The sequence below is a fragment of the Lampris incognitus genome, chromosome 9, assembly GCF_029633865.1.
Source record: "Lampris incognitus isolate fLamInc1 chromosome 9, fLamInc1.hap2, whole genome shotgun sequence".
Taxonomy (NCBI): Eukaryota; Metazoa; Chordata; class Actinopteri; order Lampriformes; family Lampridae; genus Lampris; species Lampris incognitus.
The window spans coordinates 37,316,187-37,341,186 of NC_079219.1; the positions used below are offsets into that span (position 1 = coordinate 37,316,187).

At 44.7% G+C, this 25,000-nt stretch overlaps 1 protein-coding gene across 1 annotated transcript in view; it reads right to left on the reverse strand.

Moving 5' to 3' along the window:
• Nucleotides 1-25,000, reverse strand: part of cdkal1 (CDK5 regulatory subunit associated protein 1-like 1) — a 505,260-nt gene that overhangs the window by 355,071 nt on the left and 125,189 nt on the right. The window contains exon 5 of the mRNA XM_056286983.1: nt 7,821-7,917. Coding sequence (XP_056142958.1) covers nt 7,821-7,917 — 97 coding nt within the window. The remainder of the gene's footprint in view (nt 1-7,820; nt 7,918-25,000) is intronic.

Consider the following 25,000-nt stretch of genomic DNA (forward strand, 5'->3'; position numbering starts at 1 on the left):
GTGTATGTGTGTGTGTGCCTGGCAGACAGCAGTTGTAGCCAGACTGAGCGCTCAGCTCTGCTGCTAACGGCCAAGCATGTAAGATTCAGTGAGAGCAGCTGTGGGTGGATGGGTGGCTGTGCACAGACATGCATGCACCCATACACATTTGTTTTCCTGTTTGTGAGGACCCTCGTTGACCACATTAACTTCCCAGCTCTTGACCCTAACCTTGACCATCAGGACTGCATACTTAACCTTTAACTCTTACTCTAACCTTAACCTAATCCTGATTCCAACCATAACCCTTAACCCAAGTCCACATCCTAAAATAGACCATTAAAGAGGCGAGGGACTGCTTCAATGACCTCACCCTGAAAATCTAAAAATTAAATTAATCAATATACTCAATATGAACTCTTCGTTCTCTGTAATGTTACTCCCCACCACTTGGGGGCACAGAACCATTCCGGGGCAGCAGTTCCCAGATCCGGGTATTACAGAATTTGAGGACATTTATAATCTCGGCACGATTGATCATAAATATGACGATATCCTTGCAGAAGTTCAGCAACTCTTCCTTCAAACATTTTCATTTTTGCACGGTGATGTACCTAGTGAGGAAATGAACCGGGGGAAAAAAGGTTGAACTGTATCCTCTGGCAACCAACTATGACGCACCCAACCATGTGATATTTGGACCAGTTGCAGAAAGCAGGTCTACTAACTACTCTAACTGGTGGGCTGTTCACTTGTGCTGAAAAATTAGTTGATTAATTAATTAGTCAAACAACAGAAAATTAATCAATTCCAAATGTTGGTTGTCAATTAATCATTTTGAGCCATTCATCAAACATTTGTTGGTTGTAGATTCTTTTCTTTTTTTTAGATTTTTTCCCCCTTTTTCTCCCCAGTTGTATCCTGCCAGAGCGGCACGGTCGTGCAGTGGTTAGCATGGTTGCCTCACAGCAAGAAGGTCCTGGGTTCAAACCCCGAAGTTGTCCATCCTTGGGGGTCGTCCCGTGGCATCCTCTGTATGGAGTTTGCATGTTCTCCCCGTGTCTGTGTGGGTTTCCTCCGGGGGCTCCGGTTTCCTCCCACAGTCCAAATACATGTAGGTCAGGTGAATCGGCCATACTAAATTGTCTCTAGGTGTGAATGTGTGTGTGTGTGTGTGTGTGTGTGTGTGTGTGTGCCCTGTGATGACTGGTGGCCTGTCCAGGGTGTCTCCCTGCCTGCCGCCCAATGACTGCTGGGATAGGCTCCAGCATCCCCGCGACCCTGATGAGATAAGCGGCTTGGATAATGAATGTATCCGGCTAACAGAGGTGGAAAACTTCACTTCAGGAAGTAGAAGTACTAACCATGTATTTGCTCCACCCATGCACTAAACCAGCTGATTGTAATTAGTACAACACTTCAGCCAGGTAGGAGAGCTAATTAGTGAAATCAGCTGGTTTAGTCCGTGGGTGGAGCAAATACATGGTTAGTACTTCTACTTTCTGAAGCCGGGTTTTCTACCCCTGCCGGCTAATTACCCCACTCTTGTGAGCCGTCCCGGTCACTGCTCCACCCCGTCTGCCGATCCGGGGAGCGCTGCAGACTACCACATGTCTCCTCCGACACATGGAGTCGTCAGCCACTTAGCATGTGGGAGGATCAAACTCTTCCCCCCAATTCACCCCCCCCCAAAACAGGCACCCCGACCGACCAGAGAAGGCGCTAGTGCAGCGACCCAGACAAATACCCACATCCGGCTTCCCACCCGCAGACACGGCCAATTGTCTGTAGGGATGCCCGACCAAGCTGGAGTCAACACGGGGATTCGAACCGGCGATCCCCGTGTTGGTAGGCAACAGAATAGACTGCTACGCTACCCGGACGCTCTGGTAAGACTAGCTTGCCTTCCTCTGGTGTATTTCATTATGAAATGAATACTGTAGAGGTTTTTTGGCTCCTGGTCAGACTAACCAAACAATACATCACTTGGGACTCTGCAAACTTAACATGGGCAGCCATCAGAATTTTTGGGCTTTTACCAGATTAAATAATGAATTGATTAATCGAAAAAATAACTGATAAATGAATCAATTAGGAAAATAATCACAAGTTGCAGCCCTACTACTCGCGCTGGGTATTTGCACACACCAACACCCTAAACACAACACACCGGCTCTATTTGTTCTCTTATGGTTTGAAATGTGGCTTTTTGCATGGAAACCTCTGCTTGGTGTTGAGTTTGCTGCTGTCTTGAGACTGTTCTACAATTACCAGCCTTATTATTAGATCCAAGCAAATTTTGGTTGCATGTATAGCTTGACACATAAATTTTAAAATGATAAAACGCACATTTATTGGTTAATATACTTTGGGAATGTTGGGAGTAGCTCTCCTACACCTCTCTACAGATATGCTAATTACTTTAGTACCAGCCTCCCTCACTGGCCTTAATTACATTTAGTAGCTGAATTTAGTAAAATCCTATGTGACGATGCTTCTCTAATCCCAAGTTATAGGGATAACATCCTGACTGAATCCTAACAGCATGTGGACATTTGACCGCCTGTCATTAGGGGCAAAACCCTATGGGTATAAGAATGTCTTGGTAGTGTTCAGTGGTGTGGCCTCAGGAGCCAAATCAGCAGTTTATTATTCGTCCCTGAGACACAGTGCTAAGTAAAAAGCACATATTAGAATCAACTGTATTGGCCAAGTGTGTCTATGCGCACAAGGAATTTGACTCCGGTACACACCCAAAGGAATTGAATCGAGTGCAACTGGACTTGGTATATATCCGTGAAGACGTTTCGCCTATCATCCAAGAGGCTCCATCAGTTCATGCCTTTCTGACTAGACCAAGCCAGTCAGACTAGCTTGACTAGACCAAGCCAGTCAGACTAGCTTGACTAGACCAAGCCAGTCAGACTAGCTTGGTCTAGTCAGAAAGGCACGAACTGATGAAGCCTCTTGGATGATAGGCGAAACGTCTTCACGGATATATACCAAGTCCAGTTGCACTCGATTCAATTCCTTTGGATAACCATGACCTGGATGAATGAGAACATTCACAGACACTCCAGTACACAGCAGCTTCGAACACTTGCAGACATCACTCACACACAAAAAAGAAAAAGAAAAAAAAAACCCAGAAGAAATAAATGCAACAACAACAACAACAACAGGACATCTGAGGCAAGCATGTATGCACAACAGGTATCCCGCTACTATACATAGTTTTGTTATGGTTGAATAATCAACAACCTATGCCCATACAATATACCATATTTCTTATATACTATATTGCCCTTACACTATACGATATAGCCCTGTGACGGCCCGGCAGCCTGTCCAGGGTGTCTCCCCACCTGCTGCCCAACAACTGCTGGGATAGGCTCCAGCATCCCCACCACCCTGAGAGCAGGATAAGCAGTTTGGACAACAAATCCTGCCCATATACAATACTATATACTCCCACTATATTATCTTATGTACCAGAAGTACACACTATATGTTCACCCACCATCCACCTCACAGCTACATATTATGTTATATACACCTATGTCACAACCACAGCAATAACAGCAGCAACTGTAACTAGTATACAGCAGTTGAATATGTATTTACAATTGTATATTTGTATTGCACAAACATTTGTATTGCACATCTGGTTTACAAAGAGGTAGTGCACATTGTAGATATGTAGGTGAGAGATCTTGACCACAGGGGGCTGTTTACCAAGTGTCATGTTTACATAATAAGTGTCCATTATTGCATCATGCTGTTAAGTGTTCGTGAGAGAGATGGCCTGTGGGGGGAAAAAACAACTTCTTGTGTCTGGTGGTGTGCACATAGTGCTTGCCAGAGTGTAGGGGTTCAAACAGACTGTGACCTGGGTGTAGGGGGGTCTGTGCTGATTCTGTCCACCAGTTTATGGACTCTAGAGGTATACTACAAGTCCTACAGGGTGGGCAGGGGCACACACACACACACACACACACACACACACACACACACACACGCATATATATATATAAAATCCAGTGTGTCAAGTAAATTCTTTATGAGACAGTACAAGCCTGTTTCATGCCATAAGCAATCATCAGCTGTCAATAAAATTTTATTGACAGCTGATGATTGCATACGTATATCATGCTTTACGTATGATATAGTAGGTAAAGTACCCCACTGGATGTCATTTCATTATATTTCAAATGTATGCTTTTTCCAACAGTGCCCCGGGCCTTTAAGTCCTTGCTTTTTCAAAACGGGCCCCGATCCCTACCTCATTGGTTGTAATGTTTCTGATGTTATTTTTCAAATGTTTTCTATCCTCTTATTGGTTGCTGTGCACCGTAACTAGGGTCATGATGTGGGGCAACGTAGTATTTAATGGCTGGGTATTTTTTTATTTGTTGTTCCACCACACTGGCAGCTGATGAGAGCATGACACACGAAACAAGGTTGTGATGCAATGTAAAAGTTTTTTTTTTCCTACATCTATCTTAATATTATATATATATAATTTTTTCCCCTCTCTATGCCCCAAGTTTTAGATAGTCAAATCTATCTACCTATGCTGGAAAATCCCCTTCTTTTGGATATTGTGGAAACATGTATGTGTTATTCTAACGTTCTGCGTCTTCGGTAACCATGTGTTTGTGATTTCACTGCATGTACGGCCGTGTGTGATGTGGCTAACATGCTGGATGTGACATGCTTGTTGTTGAAAGCGATGAATCAGTGTGGGCTTGCGTGGGTCTCCGTTTGCTTTGCATTTGCTTTTCTCTCATTCACGTCGTTTCAACTCCGGTCAGATGGATTGAAATACACACACACGAAATTTGAAATGCACACACACACACACACACACACACACACACACACACACACACACACACACAAACGCTCCTATCAACTCAGAGCGAATAAAACAGGTAATGGCAGTCTTTACTTTTTGCTAGCCCAGCACACACACACATCACACCCCTTATTCTTGCCGTTAGTGCAATCACCTCATGCAAATTTGCTGCTGGTTATTTGCATACAATTTGCATGTACCACCAACTGTCAGTGTCATCCCACGGTTGATTGTAACTTGCAGAGATACATGGGCAGAGTGTGTGAGCTCGTGTACAATCATGTGCACTGCCTGTGTGTGTATGTCTATATGCGTATGTGCATATGCAGCTATTCATCCATCCATTCCATCCATCCATCCATCCACCCATCCGTGTTTATGGAAGTGTGTGTTTGTATCAATGTGTAATCCAATCTACTCATGTCAATGGAAATGGCCTGTGGTGCAAACTCACCAGCTGTCACCACCTAGCCCTGAAGGCTATTATATATAAAAGCCTGTTTGTCTGAATGTAATTATATTATACATCCGTGCCGCTTGCTTTTAATGTAATTATGTTACAGGGTGGCGCGTTTATTCAAATGTAATTAAATTATATATGGTTAAGAATATTTAACATAGTACTGAGGGGGAAATTGTATTTTTTTTGTTTTCTACCCAATGCAAGTTTCATGTGATTTAGCGAGCACAGCTTGCCTGAACTTTAAGCATGAAGTTAATAAATTAAGCATATAGGAATATGTGATGAATTAAACAGATTTAGAGATTGACCTTGAGGGATTTGCACTGATGCAAGCGTTACTTTGCTCCTCTCAGCACAGAATCAATATCTTAATATTTTAAGACCCGTCCGAGGCACAGACGTGTCTGCACTGCTCACTACAAAATTGTGAGGCGTTTCTGTTGTTTATCTTCCCACTTTTTTTTTTCCTTTTGTCTCTCTAGATTTGGATATAGTGACTGGCCACCACTCCCCTGATACCGACTTCGTTTGGTCGCGTGGCTCGGGTCCTGGACTGCTCCGTTGGCATGTGGACACTGCTTGGCATCCTGTGCATTATGTTCTTCATAAATTTTATGTCCATTATAATTCTGCCATCCTCTTTCAATGTTGTATTATGTAAATTGCATAAACACAACATCCATTGCACACTGTCTGTCTTGGGAGAGAGATCCCTCCTCTGTTGCTCTCCCTGAGGTTTCTTCCTATTTTTTCTCCCTGTTAAAGGGGTTTTTATTTTAGGGAGTTGTTCCTTATCCGATGAGAGGGTCTAAGGGCAGGATGTTGTGTTGCTGTTAAGCCCACTGAGGCAAATTTGTAATTTGTGATATTGGGTTATATAAATAAAATTGATTTGATTTGATTAGTAAAAAAATGTAGTATAGATTAAAAGATTAACTATTCAAATAGAGTACTGTAAGGACCACCATTTCATATTATACTATTATTATATTATATTATATTATATTATACTATATTATATTATACCATGGGGAAAATGTATGTTTGATTGCAGATACAGCTTTGTCTTTGTCATTTTACAGGTTACAATGAATGTGTTCTCTGCATGTAACCCATCCTATTGTATAGGAGCAGTGGGCAGCTGCAGCACCCGAGGACCAACTCCAGGTCTTCTTTCCACAGCCTTGCTCAGGGGCACAGACAGGAGCATTAACCCTAACATGCATGTCTTTTTGATGGTGGGAGGAAACTGGAGCGCCCGGAGAAAACCCACGCAGACACGGGGAGAACAAGCAAACTCCACACAGACAGGACCCGGGATGGCCTGGGGTTTGAACCCAGGACCTTCTTGCTGTGAGGCAACAGTGCTAACCACTGGGGGTGAATCATTTGCCTGTTAAATGAGATAATCAGTAGGTACAAACAGAAACGTTTTCACTGGCAGGTCCTTGACTTCATCTGGTCTTTATTCCAGGAACACAGCCTCAAAATGATGGTGGGAAAAAAAAAACTAATAAAATGTTCCTGTGAGTCACAAGTCGCTGCACCAGTGAAACTCAAGAAGGGATACCTTAACACCAGAAATGACCATCAAACTAGCATGTTGGACAGAGACTATATAAGGCCACCGGTACTTAACCCAGCTTTGAAAGGCATTTAAACGGCCAGTAGAATCGTTCAACCTGATATTTTGTCTTGCACTGGTGCAGCACTAACTTTCTGTTGGCCCTCTATGTTGTCTGTGACCCTCTGCCCTCCCCACGAGCAGACAGAGTGCCGACAAACAGTGGAAAACTATGAATAAAAGGGATAGAGAGCAAGCTGTCACCTTTGAAAAGAGAGAAGAAAAAAAATACTACTTGTGTGCTAGGCAAAGTCCTTGGATCTTCTTGCTGTTCACTTGCCTCGACCTCTCCTCCAATTGGACCAAATGGATGTCCCCTGACCTTTCGTGTACTGGACTGACATTGTCGAGTTCACTTGACAGGGGTCCATGCCAATCCCACCCCCCAATATTTTTCACTGTTCCACTCTGCTGCCGTCGCCCCCCTCTCTCCCCTTCCCCTAACTACCATCTACCTCTTCTCCTCCATTCTCTCTTCTCCCTGCTGTCATCTACTTTCTCCCCTTGGTTTAACACCCTCTCTTCCACCTTTCACCTCTTCAAGGTTCCCTCCTATCCTTGTGTCTCCCCCTCAGCACCCACCCCGCCCTCATGGGCCCCTGCCTACCCTTCCCCTGCCCATTTCACTCATCTCAGTCTCGTCTCCATGGGAGATCTATCGATCCGGGCAATAGCAGGCAGGTCTGAATAGAACGGCCCACAGCGGGGCAGTAGCAGGGGGAATGACAGGTCAAGCCGTGTGTGTGTGTGTGTCTGTGTGTGTGTGTGTGTGTGTGTGTGTGTGTGTGTGTGTGTGTGTGTGTGTGTCTCTCTCCCTTGGTTGGACCTGCTGGGCCTAGAGATGAAACTGTAGACTGTAGATGCAGACAGACTATCAGACAGACACAAAAACATACCCCTATGATGCTGAGTCCTTTGAGGTAGTCCATGCGGGGCTGAGCCTGTGGAACACAACCTGCTACCACCACCTTCTTCTGTTGCTCCTGGGCTTTCCTGCAAAAAAACACAAAAACAAGAGGACAATTATTACAAGGTCCAAAATCCAAAAAACATACCGCTGCTTATCTGGGACCTTCAAGAGAGCAAATGAACAGAGAATTAGTCTATTTTACCTCAAAACTTTTTACTTCATAAGAAAATACGAAAGGACAAATAAATGAATAAACAAAAATAGAATTCAAGGGGCGTCCGGGCTGGATAGTTTGGAGACAAAGCAAGAGAAGCAAGATTGAGATGGCTTGGACATGTGTGGAGGAGAGATGCTGGGTATATTGGGGGAAGGATGCTGAATATGGAGCTGCCAGGGGAGAGGAAAAGAGGAAGGCCAAAGAGGAGGTTTATGGAGGTGGTGAGGGAGGACATGCAGGTGGCTGGTGTGACAAGAGGAGGATGCAGAGGACAGGAAGAGATGGAAACGGATGATCCACTGTGGCAACCCTAATGGAAGCAGCCGAAAGTAGTAGTAGTAGTAGTAGTAGCAGTAGTAGTGATAGTAGTAGTAGTAGTAGTAGTAGTAGTAGCAGTAGTGGTAGTGGTAGTAGCAGTAGTAGTAGTAGCAGCAGTAGTAGTAGTAGTAGTAGTAGCAGTAGTAGTAGTGGTAGTAGCAGTAGTAGTAGTAGTAGTAGTGCCAGTAGTAGCAGTAGTAGTAGTAGCAGTAGTAGTAGCAGTAGTAGTAGCAGTAGTAGTAGTAGTAGTAGTAGTAGTAGCAGTAGTAGTAGTAGTAGTAGTAGTGCTTCGCATTTATAATCAAAAGCAGAGAAAAATGATGGGGGTTGATAATGACATGGTGTTCTACCCATGTCAGCATATTGACTTTTTCTTACAAGTGGCCTCAAAACCTCGAGTCAACCTTGAGTCCTCCACATTTTAGACGGTTGTTTACATGGCAAATGCCTTGTTCCACTTGGCGGACAACCAATTGTACCTTTTGAAGACGACAGACGGGAAAAACTCGGGACTTTTCATTAAAAACTTCTGAATAAACACTGACGAGAAATTCCATTTAGTCATTCAATGACAGAACTCTTTATTCAGCAAACTCCACCAATAGGTACATCAAGATTTTTTTTTTTTGTAAGGCCTTTGTGTCAATATAACGCTTTTATACGAGGACTGAAGGATGACCACTCAAAAACGTATCGGTCCCTTGGCCTTCATTGGGACTGTTTTGCTGTTTTGATGTTTAACATCAGTAGAATTCCTTTCTCAAGGAATTCTTTTCTTGGGGCTTTGTGGCTTTGCCAGGACATTCCAACATATTGCACACAGCTAATAAAGTCTTTATTACGAAGCTCTTTTTCAAACTTGAACATTTGAACTTTTCATCCATACGCCGTCCCTCTCAGAATGAAATGTTTGGCTAAAAAGTGTCTGCGGTGTTTCCTTTGTAGCAGTATCCTTTTCTAATCTTGTCCTCCACTACATTATGGGTTACAACCAAGCGGACATCGGAATACTGCAGAGGATTTGGGAGGTATTAAAAATTGCACTGCTCTTATATGCATGCAAAATGCATGCATGTGTTTGTGTATGTGTGCGAGAGGGAGACAGCTGTGGTAGGCTTGTATTCTTATATGTGAACACCGGTTTGTGTTCAGATTAATTTTGCGAAAATAGATTACATTCCTTCCCGCAGCATGATGTTAAAGTTGGGCAAAATATCGACATAATGTTGATATTGTGATACAATACTAGAACATGGCCTGGGATTTTGGTTATCGTAATATAATAGAAGATAGAACCTAAATTTATCATACTCTGGTCTTAAAACGCTGCATTACAGTAAAGTGATGGCATTTTTTTTTCTTTTTGCCCTTTTTCTCCCCAATTGTACTTGGCCAACTGCCCCACTCTTCCGAGCCGTCCCGGTCGCTACTCCACCCCCTCTGCCGATGCGGGGAGGGCTGCAGACTACCACATGCCTCCTCTGATACATGTGGAGTCACCAGCCACTTATTTTCACCTGATAGTGAGGAGTTTCGCCAGGGGGATGTAGTGCGTGGGAGGATCATGCTATTCCCCCCAGTTCGCCCTCCCTCCCTGCGCAGGCGCCCCGACCGACCAGAGGGGGCACTAGTGCAGCGACCAGGACACATACCCACATCTGGCTTTCCACCCGCACACAGCCAACTGTGTCTGTAGGGACGCCCAACCAAGCCGGAGGCAACATGGAGATTCAAACCAGTGATCCCCGTGTTGGTAGGCAACGGAATAGACCTCCACGCCACCCAGACGCCCCATGATAGCATTTTTTTTTGTTACTTACTAAAGTCTTTTATGTCTCTACTTGCTTGGGTTATCATACCCCCATTACTAATTATCATTTTTCAAAATGTTCTTGTGTGGTAATTTCTTACGACAGCATCGACAGCCATCTCCAAAATATTGTCAATATCAATAGAGCAATTCAGTAAAAGTAAAATAATAATAATAATAATCATCTGATATTTGATTTTGTCAATATCGCCCAGCCCTAGCTGATATTATATCTGAAGACATGAAGCCTAAGATGAGGAAAAGTAGCAGCAAACCGTAGAAAATGGACTGGAGGAAGGAAAACCCTTGCCAAGATAAACCTAAGGGCTGCCAGATATTACCTACCCATAACCAAAATCACTAAGAGCCAGCTTTAAAGATGCTGGGAAACCAAAAGCTGTGTGTGTGTGTGTGTGGGGGGGGGTGAAAGTGAATTAGAACACACCCTGTGTGCAGGCGTGTCATATCTGTTTAGTGGCAGTGTGATTTGAAACGCTCGGTCTGTTTGACAAGAGCTTTTGGAAGAGCTGCCCAGACTCCAGTATGAATCTTTAATCATGAAACCTCCTGACAGCTGGAGCGAGGGAGGGACCGAGGGATGGAGAGAGACGGGGGTGGGGGTGCTGAAGAGCTGGAGGGAGGAATGGAGGGCGGGGGAGACATGAGGAGCAATGAAGGTTGATACGAACTCAGTCAGTTGTGTTTTAATTCAGTCTGTTTGTATTTGCCAGCAGAATGCAGCAAAGACGGAGCGTGGTGGGAGGAAGTCGAGGACAGGGGAGGACAGGGGAGGGAGAGAAAGATACGGGCAGACAACTGAGTCTGTCTGCACGGTTAAGGGAAAGACAGGAACAAAGAAGGGGAGGGGAGAAATGGATGAAAAGAGAAAGGAGTGGAGGGACAGAAGTTCTTGGGGGGTGGGGGGGGTTGATAATCATTATTTTTATTCACAGCCTGTTTGTATTATCCAGGGTTAGCACTGTTGACAGCTGGGAGTTCTTTGGGATGGATCGATAACACCCTCTTTTTTTTTTGCTTTCCTTGTGTGTGTGTTGCTTATTTCTGGGCACGCGGCTATCGAACAGATAGTAGCACATCATTTTGGAAGCTAGACAACCCTCCTCGGTGTATTACTGTGGCTTAAAGAGCTGGACGCTGTAAGTATCATTCTGATATGTTGAAAAAGTATGGGGGAGCTGGGGGGGGGGGGTTCTGTCTCCTGTATCACCACCACCTACATTACATCCCTAAAACTCACATGATTAAAAACACAAGCCTAAGATTAATGGCATCTCTTGGCCACTTATCCTGCGCTACTAGCCCGGCACTTGAAGGGCCATCCTCTTTTTATAGACACAAGGAGCTCCAACTGACATACCTAGTTGGTACGGGCCAACGCTGGAGGGAACTCCACCGATGGTTTTGTGTATGTGCACTAAGTACTGATGAGTAACGTAGTCGATTGAGGCAAAATCCTCCTGCTCACAGCCTTTCCTTACATTTTTTTTTTGTAGGATTCCCCCCCGCTTTTTCTCCCCAGCTGTACTTTTCCAATTACCCCACTCTTCTGAGCCGGTCACTGCTCCACCCCCTCTGCCAATGCGGGGAGGGCTGCAGACTACCACATGCCTCCTCCCATACATGTGGAGTCACCAGCCGCTTCTTTTCACCTGACAGTGAGGCGTTTCACCAGGGGGACGTAGCGCGTGGGAGGATCACGCTATTCTCCCCAGTTCCCCCTCCCCCCCGAACGGGCGCCCCGACCAACCAGAGGAGGCGCTAGTGCAGCGACCAGGACACATACCCACATCCAGGGCCAATTGTGTCTGTAGGGATGCCCGGCCAAGCCGGAGGTAACATGGGGTTTGAACCGGCGATTCCCGTGTTGGTAGGCAGCGGAATAGACCGCCACGCCACCCAGATGCCTTCACAGTCTTTCCCACAGCACCGACACGTACCAGAATGCATTGCGCATTTGCCTCTGTATCATCGTCCATAAACTCCTCTGCACTAGTGTTGTGCGACGTCATTTCCCACCACAGGAAACAGAGCTTAGTCGAGAGCACGAGGATGTGACTTGTTTTGTTTTTTAACAGCATCTTTAGAGTAGATCTGAGTATCAGAAACCCTACTAGGCTGTAGTCTTTTGGACCACCAACTGACATCGCGCCACATGGCTTGGCAGCCAGAATATAACTCTATTTGACTGCCGTCCCAGAGACGCAGAAATGATCAGGAACAACTGCGAGTGTTTCTCATGTGCTGTCCCTGTCACAGATAGACAGAGACAAGGTTGGAAATCAGATTTTTTTTCCCCTTTAAACCTGGGCCATACACACCGTCCCAGTGCCTGTACAAAATGGGAATGTGTGAATAGTGCTCAGTGCCATAATACAGGGAAAATCTTTGGACAGAAAAAAAGATTCCATAGTAAGGGAATAATAATAATAATAATAATAATAATAATAATAATGCAAAAGCTTGTGGTCTTCTCAACTGAAATGTCTGTGATGACATTTCTGAAGGAGCAGAAAAATAAAATTACAACTGAATCCTATGATAAGGTGTTTGCATGTGTTGCACATCAGGCTAGTTATATGAATGGCAGGCTTGTTACATGACTCCTGGTCATCCACTGTTCACCACTTGTGTTCTGATGAATGTCTGACTGAAAGAAAGCTCAGCTCATTAAATGACATTTACACAAATCTAAGTCTGCACAAGCCCCCCTTAATCATGTGATCCGAGTCTCCTGTGCCCAGTTTCTACAAATATACGCAATGCAACATTTGTCATGCATGCTGCCATTTATATACCCATGAAGGAAATGTGAGTAGTCTCTATCAAGTCTATATGGGATGAATTAATGTCTAAGCCACTGTAATCGCCTCTGTCGGTCACCTATTGTGTAAGCAGGCCCTGCCTGGGGAGCAGTCACAGGAGATGAGAAAAAGGGAGGCAGCTAGGAGGGTGGTATGGATAAACAGGTATCGAAACAATTGATGAGACTGGAGAAACAAATAAAAGGGAGCGAGAGAGAGATGAGACTGTGACAGATCTACAGAGGGGAGCACCTGTACTGGCATTGATACACGAGCACACACACACACACACACACACATACATGGAGATGTACTCTGTCTGTCAACATAACTCGCAGCCTCTCCTGCCCAGATGCACCAAACGCTCCCTCAATGTGCTCCTCTCTCCCGCCCACACAGGCAAATCTGACACAGTGAGTCAGACCATGGCGCCTGAGCTGTCGCCTCGGCACCCCAGGGGGAAATTGGGCCAATCACATCGCACACGGCTCCAGGATGGGATGGGATGGGGCGGGTTAATGTGGTGTGGTCACCACGGCGATTGTTTTGAGCCCCGGTGAGAGCCCACTGCCAGTGACCCGGACTGGAGCAGATGTCCCCTGCGATCAGAGGATGAGGTGTGTGTGCGCGCGTGTGTGCTTGTGTGTGTGTGTGTGTGTGTGTGTGTGTGTGTGTGTGTGTGTGTGTGTGTGTGTGTGTGTGTTTTTCCTGGGCTTGGCACCGCACCCCACATCTCCATGGACCCCTGTCAAGTTGGTGTTACTGTTGTTCATAGCCCCAAGTCTACACATACACACACACACACACACACACACACACACACATATACGAACACACACACTGAAACATACACATAAAGAAACATACATATGTGCGCCCAGGCTCTGGACACACAAACAGCAGTGAATGGCCAAGGCAACCAGTCTATGCATACATGTATGACCTCTTGGTAGGAACGCGAGGTAGGCAGGGCCATGCTGTACATCCTGGTTTTTAACAGCTGAATGGACACAGTGAATCAGTCAAATTAGAGCAGACTGAATGTCCCATTGAATTGATCAGGCTGACAGGGAGAAGTCCCTTACTGTAAATATGACATTAAAATGACTGTAGGTCCTGGGTGGACCATAGGGCATGACCTATATATTGTAAGGTCCCTTCAACTTTTCAGTGATGATACTTGAGAAGAAGGAAAAGGCCATTTCAGATCACGGAAATCTTTGTAGCATCAACATGGATGCTATCAGCTCTTTGTATTATATGTAAAGAGTGATGACATCAATTAGTGTTCTTTGGAGAACATCTAGATCCATGCAGTTTTTTCTCTATGGAGAATGTAATCTGACTTTGTGATCCCATTATGTTGATTGTACTAAGAAGAGATGACACGTTGCAAAGTGACTAAAGCGGATGGCAAGGAAGCAACCTTTTTCTGCATGCCATAGGGTTTTCATCCCTTCTAATGGTCCGAGTAAAATCTAAAATACAGAAATTATATAAATCATATGCCACGTTAACTACTCAATTCCAAATGTGAAGCGTACGTCCAATTACAAACTTTTTAATCCCGTATCATTCTGTTCACAAGTCAGTAACTTTAATATCTCCATCAGGAGGTAGCCTGGGGGGGATTATGCATTTGGTCACGCGCTTATGTGTGTATGTATGTTTCTGCGGCTAATCTCGCAAACAACTGGGCCTATCTGCCTAAAAAAAAATGTTATGCACATGTATGACTGTATGGTGAAGAACCTCTCATGGTTGGAGTGATTCAAAACTTTCGAAAAACATTTGTTCTCACTATCACCCCTTCCTCTGTTCACTCTAGCTCACTCGACCAGCGCTGCTCTGCCGCTGCCTGATCCGAGTCAACCGTGGGCGTGCACAACTCACCTCAACAGCTGAGTCAGATTGGGCAGCGACAGCGTCAAAACCAAAACACTTCATCTTCGGATACGAGTCTTGAAAGTAAACGATAAGTCGATCATGTTTCACAAGACAGCAAACCGTTCACTGCTGATCTCAGCACAGGAGAACTGGAGGAACACCGGATGAATCGAAAGTAATCCGCCTCATTCACCTCGCCACCATGTGGAAGTGCCATAGTCTCCAATGTTAAAACTCCGCTATAAAGATACAATTTCACGAGGAGGAGTAATCACAGTCACCGCTGGATACATCCTAGTAGCTACAATATAACATGTCCCATGGCTGAGCTATGTTTTCTTACTGTTGGCTTATGAATGAAAGTCAATCAGCAGAGCAACCATTCACCTTCATTCATTTCATATCATGAAACTGCAGTGGTGAAAATATTTGAAGTATTTTAATCAGGGCTTTGAAATGATGATAGCCTGATCTCTGTCATTTCACATTAGACTTGATCGCTGTCATGTGAGGGTCCACCTAGGAGACTGACAGGCAAAACGTTTTAATAGGTAGATTTTATAAATTGAGTAGATTTTTTAGCTTGAGCGCTGCATATTAACCCCCCCCCCCCATGTTTCCCCACTCAATCGAATTGGGCGCTGCTTAAGTCTTATCACGGCAAGAAAAGTGCTGGTTTTTCTGCCCATGTGCGTGTCCCTTCTCCCGGTAGGTGAAAAAAGGGGTGGTTTGTCGCCAAGTTCGAACACCGAAGAAGGGGAGATATGTATGCCTGGCAGAGATCTGCACTCTACTGAGTGGACTCCTCTAGTTTATTATAATGCATCTTCTGAGAGCAGAGACATCACAAAGTGACAGAGGAAATAAAGAATAAACATACATACAGACATAAAACACAATCTACTACTACTACTTTCCGCTGCTCCCCTTAGGGGTCACCACAGCGGATCATCCATTTCCATCTCTTCCTGTCCTCTGCATCTTCCTCTGTCACACCAGCCACCTGCATGTCCTCCCTCACCACATCCATAAACCTCCTCTTTGGCCTTCCTCTTTTCCTCTTCCCTGGCAGCTCCATATTCAGCATCCTTCTCCCAATATACCCAGCATCTCTCCTCCACACATATCCAATCCATCTCAATCTTGCCTCTCTTGCTTTGTCTCAAAACCATCCAACCTGAGCTGTCTCTCTAATATAATCATTCCTAATCCCGTCCTTCGTCACTCCCAGTGAAAATCTTAGCATCTTCAACTCTGCCACCTCCAGCTCCTCCTCCTGTCTTTTCATCAGTGCCACTGTCTCCAAACCATATAACATAGCTGGTCTCACAACCATCTTGTAAACCTTCCCTTTAACTCTTGCTGATACCCTTCTGTCGCAAATCACTCCTGACACTCTTCTCCACCCACTCCACCCTGCCTGCACTCTCTTCTTCACCTCTCTTCCACACTCCCCGTTATTTTGAACAGTTGACCCCAAGTATTTAAACTCATCCACTTTTGTCACGTCTACTCCTTGCATCCTCACCATTCCACTGTCCTCCCTCTTGTTCACACATATGTATTCTGTCTTGCTCCCACTGACTTTCACTCCTCATCTCTCCAGTGCATACCTCCACATCTCCAGGCTCTGTCTCTAGTATGACACTGTCCTTTAACTGCAACCCGAAAACCCACCAGAATTCATCAACAGAGGAAGAAATGTATAACCTAATTGTGGTGCAGAGAGCAACAAAATATAACAAAAATATACCAACAATAGAAAGGCATTTTTTTCACACCCAGTGTATTTCTGAATCATGTTGAAACACAGATGGATCCAGAATCCCCTGTATTGGACATAAAAGAAAAACAAACATAAGCGTACAGTTTATCTATGTATATCCCGAGAGCTTATTTTTAAATAAAACCATACAAAAGAATCTGTTTATTTGTACATGTCTGCTATTGCACAAGTATTTCAATGTGTGTCTTCTCACATGCTTGTGCACAGGCAGGCCTGCACATATACTCAGGCCCTGCTGTTTAACACCCCGAGACATATACTGCTAACCGCATGAGGCAAACGATGAGCTCATTACACACACACACACACACACACACACACACACACACACACACACACACACACACACACACACACACCATATGGTCCTTAACAAAAGTGTTGCTTAAAGGATGAGGTCATAATGACCAGGGGAGAAAAGAAAAAACAAACAAAGAACAAACTCAAAAAGAACAAAAATATATATTCCTGCATACTGAAACGTCTTCTCTATGTCCGTCCATCCTCGTTTGTTGGAACATACATTAGAGAATTAACCCACTCCGGATTTCCTGCATTCCCTTTCATTTAACGGCATACTTCTACCTATTCTTATCTGTCCCGACTTCACTCTGTTTCAATGTATCCCGCCTCCCCTCCTTCTGTCTCCTTAATCCTCCCTCTCCAACTCCCCACCTGTCATCACCCTCCCTTCTCCTCCGCCCTCCGACAGTTGTTTCAAGCTGGGCTGACAGAGAGCCAGCCAGATGAGCACACTCCTGACCTTTCGTCATTAGCATAAGCAGCAGGGGGAAAGGTTAAGTACCCATCACACCTTAGCAATTAAGACACGAATAAGTGTGCGAGCTTGGCTGTGTACAAGCACATGGATATTCAAAAAAAAAATAAAAAAAATATATGTGACATTTTGATATTCCACTCCTCGTTAGTCAACCACTCAACACCATTGACGGTTTCGGAAAAAAACGCCATATATATATATATATCATACACACACACACACACACACACACACACATCTACATATAAAACCTAAAAACCTAAAGCCCTATTCACATGGGCCTGGTATTACCTGGGGACCTCGTGTGATCTAGAAATTACCCCCCCACCCCTACCACACATCTGTGTTTTGTGCGGCACATTCGCACGAGATAAGCGAAATCTGTATTTTACTCGAATTTACAGACATTATCCCCCCCGCATATGATTGAAAAATGTCAAGGCTTCACGTCATATCTGTTTACCGCACACTATGTTCCTCTGCAACCACATCTTAAACAGCTTACTATATACGTAGTTATACGTTCCTCACCGCTCGCCGCCATGCACGGCATCCATCTCCTCATCTTTCCATGACGTTGCTCTTCTGATGGATTTGAGCTTGCTCTTTCTGTGAATGGGTCTCCATGCTGTGTGGCGAGATAAGCCTCCCGAATTTGCACCCAAAATGCTGTCGAAACTTTCGTTTACAATTCCCGGCGCAGCCTCTGTAATTCTCAACTGGGAAAGTGGCAGAAAAAAAGGCGTGGAGAAAACAAAGCCTTTCAAAAAAAAAAAAAAACAATAAAAATACGACCCCAAATTACTGAGGTGCCGCTTTGCACAGGGCTAATATTCTCAAATGACCTCCGTGTTTGCTGAAATATGGCAGGTGATTTGTGCTGCAATTTTTACCTCACAGATTACGGGCATGGCCGATTCGCACAGGATTAAGATCACAGGCGACCTCCGCAATTACTGCAAATTACTAGAGGTCCCCAGGTAATACTAGTCCCTTGTGAAAAGGGTTTAACTTCACAATTTCTTATCTAGACACAACACACATAAGACCCGGAGGGTCCAGTGCATGCTGCTATTCTAACACCTTGTCATTAAGGCCCTATTTGCACGGGACCGGTATTGTCCATAATCTGCAGAGTAAAAATGCCAGCGCAAATTACCTACCATATTTCAGCAAACACAGAGGTCATTTGAGAATATTAGCCCTATGTGAATGGGTACCTCAGTAATTTGGGGTCTTTTTGTAATCAAGGTTTTCTGCTTTCTCTGTGCCTTTTTTCTACCTCTTTCCCAGGTGTGAACTATGGAGGCTGTGGTGGAAATTATAAATATACACTACCGTTCAAAAGTTTGGGATCACCCAAACAATTTCGTGTTTTCCATGAAAAGTCACGCTTATTCACCACCATATGTTGTGAAATGAATAGAAAATAGAGTCAAGACATTGACAAGGTTAGAAATAATGATTTGTATTTGAAATAAGATTTTTTTTACATCAAACTTTGCTTTCGTCAAAGAATCCTCCATTTGCAGCAATTACAGCATTGCAGACCTTTGGCATTCTAGCTGTTAATTTGTTGAGGTAATCTGGAGAAATTGCACCCCACGCTTCCAGAAGCAGCTCCCACAAGTTGGATTGGTTGGATGGGCACTTCTTTGAGCAGATTGAGTTTCTGGAGCATCACATTTGTGGGGTCAATTAAACGCTCAAAATGGCCAGAAAAAGAGAACTTTCATCTGAAACTCGACAGTCTATTCTTGTTCTTAGAAATGAAGGCTATTCCATGCGAGAAATTGCTAAGAAATTGAAGATTTCCTACACCGGTGTGTACTACTCCCTTCAGAGGACAGCACAAACAGGCTCTAACCAGAGTAGAAAAAGAAGTGGGAGGCCGCGTTGCACAACTGAGCAAGAAGATAAGTACATTAGAGTCTCTAGTTTGAGAAACAGACGCCTCACAGGTCCCCAACTGGCATCTTCATTAAATAGTACCTGTTAGAGCCTGTTTGTGCTGTCCTCTGAAGGGAGTAGTACACACCGGTGTAGGAAATCTTCAATTTCTTAGCAATTTCTCGCATGGAATAGCCTTCATTTCTAAGAACAAGAATAGACTGTCGAGTTTCAGATGAAAGTTCTCTTTTTCTGGCCATTTTGAGCGTTTAATTGACCCCACAAATGTGATGCTCCAGAAACTCAATCTGCTCAAAGAAGTGCCCATCCAACCAATCCAACTTGTGGGAGCTGCTTCTGGAAGCGTGGGGTGCAATTTCTCCAGATTACCTCAACAAATTAACAGCTAGAATGCCAAAGGTCTGCAATGCTGTAATTGCTGCAAATGGAGGATTCTTTGACGAAAGCAAAGTTTGATGTAAAAAAAATCTTATTTCAAATACAAATCATTATTTCTAACCTTGTCAATGTCTTGACTCTATTTTCTATTCATTTCACAACATATGGTGGTGAATAAGTGTGACTTTTCATGGAAAACACAAAATTGTTTGGGTGATCCCAAACTTTTGAACGGTAGTGTATGTTTTGACAGCATTTTGGGTGCAAATTCAGGAGGATCATCTCACCGGAATGATAATAATGTGTTACATTTATATAGCACTTTATCTTGATGCCCAAAGTGCATCGCAGTCAAGTCAAGCCAATTTTATTTGTTGTATAGCCCAATTTCTCTCCACGGTGAAGGGGGAAAACTCACGTCAACCACCACCAATGTGCATCACCCACCTGGGTGATGCATGGCAGCCATTTTGCACCAAAATGCTCACCACACATCAGCTTGAGGTGGAGAGGGAGGAATCATTGAGCCAATTACATGGGGGGATGATTAGGTGGCCAGATGGAGACAGCCAGGTTGGGAATTTTGCCAGGACACCGGAGAACACGCTTATGCTTTGTGATAAGTGCCATGGGATCTTTAATGACCATACTGAGTCAGGAACTCGGTTTAACATCTCATCTGAAGGACAGCATCTCCTCCAGCACAGTGTCCCCATCACTGCACTGGGGCAGTGGGATTTGTTTATTAGGACCAGAGGGAAGAATGTCGCCTACTGGCCCGCCAAAACCACTTCCAGCAGCAACTCCGTTTTCCCAGGAGGTTTCCCATCCAAGTACTAGCTAAGCCCATACCTGCTTAGCTTCTGTCATTCAGCGGAGCCAGGGTACATGTTGGTATGGCTACCGGCATACACAGCATAGAGACCCATTCACAGAAAGAGCAAGCTCAAATCCATCAGAAGAACAAAATCATCCTTGTGGCATGACAACATGCCACAAGGTACATAGACGATGTGTGTGTCTGTGTCTGTGTGTGTATACATATACACACACACACATATATGACGTTCAAGACGTAGTTGCAGAGGAAAATAGTGTATAAGAAGTGGCTGTTATGATGAGCCTTGATCAACTTTGCTTATCCTGTGCAAATGTGCCACGCGGTGGGATAACTTCTATATACCATGAGATCCCCAGGTAATACTAGTCCCTCACCAATAGGGCTTAAGTTCAACAGTCTGTTTCAGTCTAACATGGCTCTTACTTTAATAAACTCACTAGATTTGAAATTGGGTCAAATCCTTTGTGTTTATCATTACGTTCATGTCTTCGTTAGCACTGCCAGCTAAACTCCTAGTACAACGGCAAAGTTTGCTGAGGCAACTTTATCACAAACAGCTGGTCTCAGGTGACCAGATTCCTGGCCTCTGGAATCTCTGGGAATGAACGGAGACAGACATGAACCAAAGTCATCAATGTACGAGAAAAGGGAGCAAAGAGAGAGAAGACAGGGAGAGACGAGGGAAACGTTCAGGCATGATCAATAGGAAAACTGTCAAAAGAATGTCCTTTTTTTTTTTTTGGTATTTTTCTCCCTTTTTTTCCCCCCCAATCGTACCCGGCCAATTACCCCACACTTCTGACCCATCCTGGTCACTGCTCCACCTCCTCTGCTGATCCGGGGAGGGCTGCAGACTACCACGTGCCTCCTCCTCTGATACATGTGGAGTCGCCAGCCGCTTCTTTTCACCTGACAGTGAGCAGTTTCACCAGGGGGGACGTAGCACATGGGAGGATCAGGCTATTCCCCCCAGTTCCCCCTACCCTCTGAACGGGCGCCCCAAATGACCAGAGGAGGCGTTAGTGCAGTGACCAGGACACATACCCACATCCGGCTTCCCACCCGCACACAGCCAATTGTGTCTGTAAGGGATGCCCGACCAAGCTGGAGGCAACATGGGGATTCAAACCGGCGATGCCCGTGTTGGTAGGCACGGAATAGACCGCTACGCTACCCAAACACCCTAAAAGAATATCTTCATAAACAGGTAAGGAGGGGAGAGATGAGAAGGAGGGGCAGGTGAGATTTCAAAGGGAAAAACAGTGAGACAAGCAAGTAGAACAAGAGGAAACAGACACAGAGAGGAAAAAAAGAGGAACGGTGTCCCAGAGTCCAATCCATTTTTATAAATCGTCAACTTTACCAGAAATCTTCATTGTGCTTACTGTTAGACCGTGTTATTCCAATGAGGTAAATGTCACAAAAGCCCAATACTAATAATACTCTATGAGTAACAAGAATGCAGATTTGGACAAATAAGTGATTGACCTGGTTTTTCCAATAAAAAGTCACCCTACGGAAAACGGGGCTGTCTTTGCCTAGAGACTAACACTCACAGCAGACCGCCACGAGCCACGTTTCCATGCCACTGTCGACTGTCTGATTGGAACTCGCAACCTGCTATGATCTGCTGCTGGCTGGTGATGGTACCTTAAAAGTTTAGGGTAAAAGCCAAGACAACGTGTCACAGAGTGGATGTCTACTGCCTGTTTTCTTGAGGAGCTTGCAATGTAACACAATAATATAACAAACTTTCTTTTCATAAAAATGATCATATTTGGCTAGATGTGATTTTTTTTTTTTACCCTATACATATGCATTATGAGCAGCAGTGAAAAGGGGTCAGGTATAGTTGTAAGAACACGGTTAATTTCTTCTCAAATTAAAACCTCCCCTCTCTATCGAAGAGCATTTTTTTTGTATATTACCCGTAGTCAATAGTCAGTCGTCAATCGTTAAATTATTTTCAAAAATAAAGTACAAAGAGACACGAGCGAAGGAATTGACCTTTCGCAAAGTCCCGTCCCCCTTAGTTACTGTTGCTATGCCCGTCAAGCATTTCAGAACTATCCAGGAAGTAGCTGGAAAACACCAAAACATGAAGGAAGAAATCAGCGCATTGTGTGGGTAAAAGTAACAGTAACAATACGTTAGCTGTATTAGCTATCAATAATAGCTAGTAGCAAGCTTAGCTTGGAGCAGACAGGTATTTTTGTTGATTTTGGATGGATTAAGCTGGCCATGGGGTCTGCTATACTGCCAAATCTATTGCCGACATTGCGCTTCTTGCGTTCTGGGTTTCAAGAAGGGAAAGAAAATGACACCCCCTCCAAACTTTTCAGATATCTAGTATACGATTTGCAGATCCCATAGGCACACCGTTTCAGCATTTTGTTATGTGTTTGAAAGCTTGACGGACCGTTGCTAAGGTAGGATTGGACAAGCACCGTTCTGAGGCGGTACTTTACGAAAGGTCAATTGTTTCCGGAAGCGATCAAACACAACCTGGCCAACTTACCCACAATGCACTAGGAATGAGTGACACAAAGGGTCTTGGAGGATGAAGAGTGGGAAGGCAGTTGGTCCAGATGACATACCTGTCGAGGCATGGAGATGCTAAATAGCTCATGAATATGCTTACATTTCTAAGGAGGCTTTGTTGTACTATCATTGAGGGGAAGATGGAGACGTCGACTTTAAGACAAGGTGAGGGGCGTCCAGGTAGCGTGGCGGTCTATTCCGTTGCCTCCCAACACGGAGATCACCGGATCGAATCCCCGTGTTACCTCCAGCTTGGGCTTGGTCGGGTGACTCCACATGCATCGAAGGAGACATGTGGTAGTCTGCAGCCCCCCCCCCCCAAATCGGCATAAGGGGTGGAGCAGCAACCAGGAAAGGTCAGAAGAGTGGGGTAATTGGCCGGATACAACTGGGGAGGACAGCGGGGGGAAAGAAGGCAATATTTGCAGAGTGCGAAATCGAGGTGGTCATCACTGAGGTTGAGCACCATAATACTATTTGGGGGCCTCAGTTGAGGCATCTCAAAGAAAAGGAAAAAACTTGAATGGCAACATGTGATGGGGGCATTTAACAGTGTTGGCCCCACACTGCGAGCTGTGGCCGAAGTAAAGCATTACTAAGTAAAATGTGTGCTGTGTTATAAGAGCTTGTAAAAAACTATAACAGTTATCTGGTCTGTTCACAGACGGTGCATCACTTGTTCAAGTAATGCAATCAGTCGAGGAGCTTGTTCTTCATTTACAGGGTGATCCTGGTCCATGTCATGTGGCACAATGTCAGCGCTGCAACTGATTTGAACAGTTATTGAACAGTAATGCTTGCAATTGACAAAAGCAAACCCATTCTGACTTGGTGCTTTTATCGTAACAGGAGTAAAGTCAATTACTCTGATTACATTTGGAAAACCGGACACTGCTGCAAATTACAGTTTGACGTTGGCCTGCACATCCACAGTCCGTAATGTGCCGTGAGATCTAGGGCCAAGTAAGCAGCCACAGACCGGGATGCAGGCGAGTGCACAACACATTCTAAGAGTATCCTTCAAAATCAAGATTGCAAAAATCACTCAATAACAGTCCACTATACTCTCCCAATAGGCTCCATCTCATAACACTGCAGTGCACTGTTTGTGTAAGAGACAAAACAGACAGAAGAAGAGAGATAGCAACAGCTCCACCAAGAGAGTGCAGAGAGAGAGAGAAAGAGCAAAAAACTTCACAACAAATGGGCTTATGCACAACAGTCTGCACAGATCCGCATATTCAAAATGTGCAACATTTCTTCCCAATAATTACTGTGTTCCACCTGTTTCTCCTAACATCAGCTGTTAAGAACAGGCAATCCAGATCGATAAACTTAACTTGCTTATTTTCCAGATATTCCATGACCTGGGAGCAACCTTGGAGAACGCTCAGCATGACGTTTTTGCAGACTGACAACAGCCTACCTTAGAACCCACTCTATAGTTGAATTCAAAACTGGACCATCAACACACTGTTCCTTCCAACATATCAACTACAGGAGGCCTCAATGGACAGGCGCTACACCCAGGCGGAGGGAGGTCCGACAGGATCCAGCATGTAAACAAGTTCAGCAAAGCCTGGCTTAATGTGGAAGCTCCTTGGACATCAATACTGTTGTTGGAACCTCAGTGTCTTTATGTTGACAATGGTTGGGGTGAATCGGCCATGTGTGTGTGTGTGTGTGTGTGTGTGTGTGTGTGTGTGTGTGTGTGTGTGTGTGTGTGTGTGTGTGTGTGTGTGTGTGTGTGTGCGCGTGTGTGTGTGTGTGCGTGTGTGTGTGTGTGTGTGTGTGTGTGTGTGTGTGGGCCCTGTGATGGCCTGGCGGCCTGTCCAGGGTGTCTCCCCGTCTGCCGCCCAATGAGCGCTGGGATA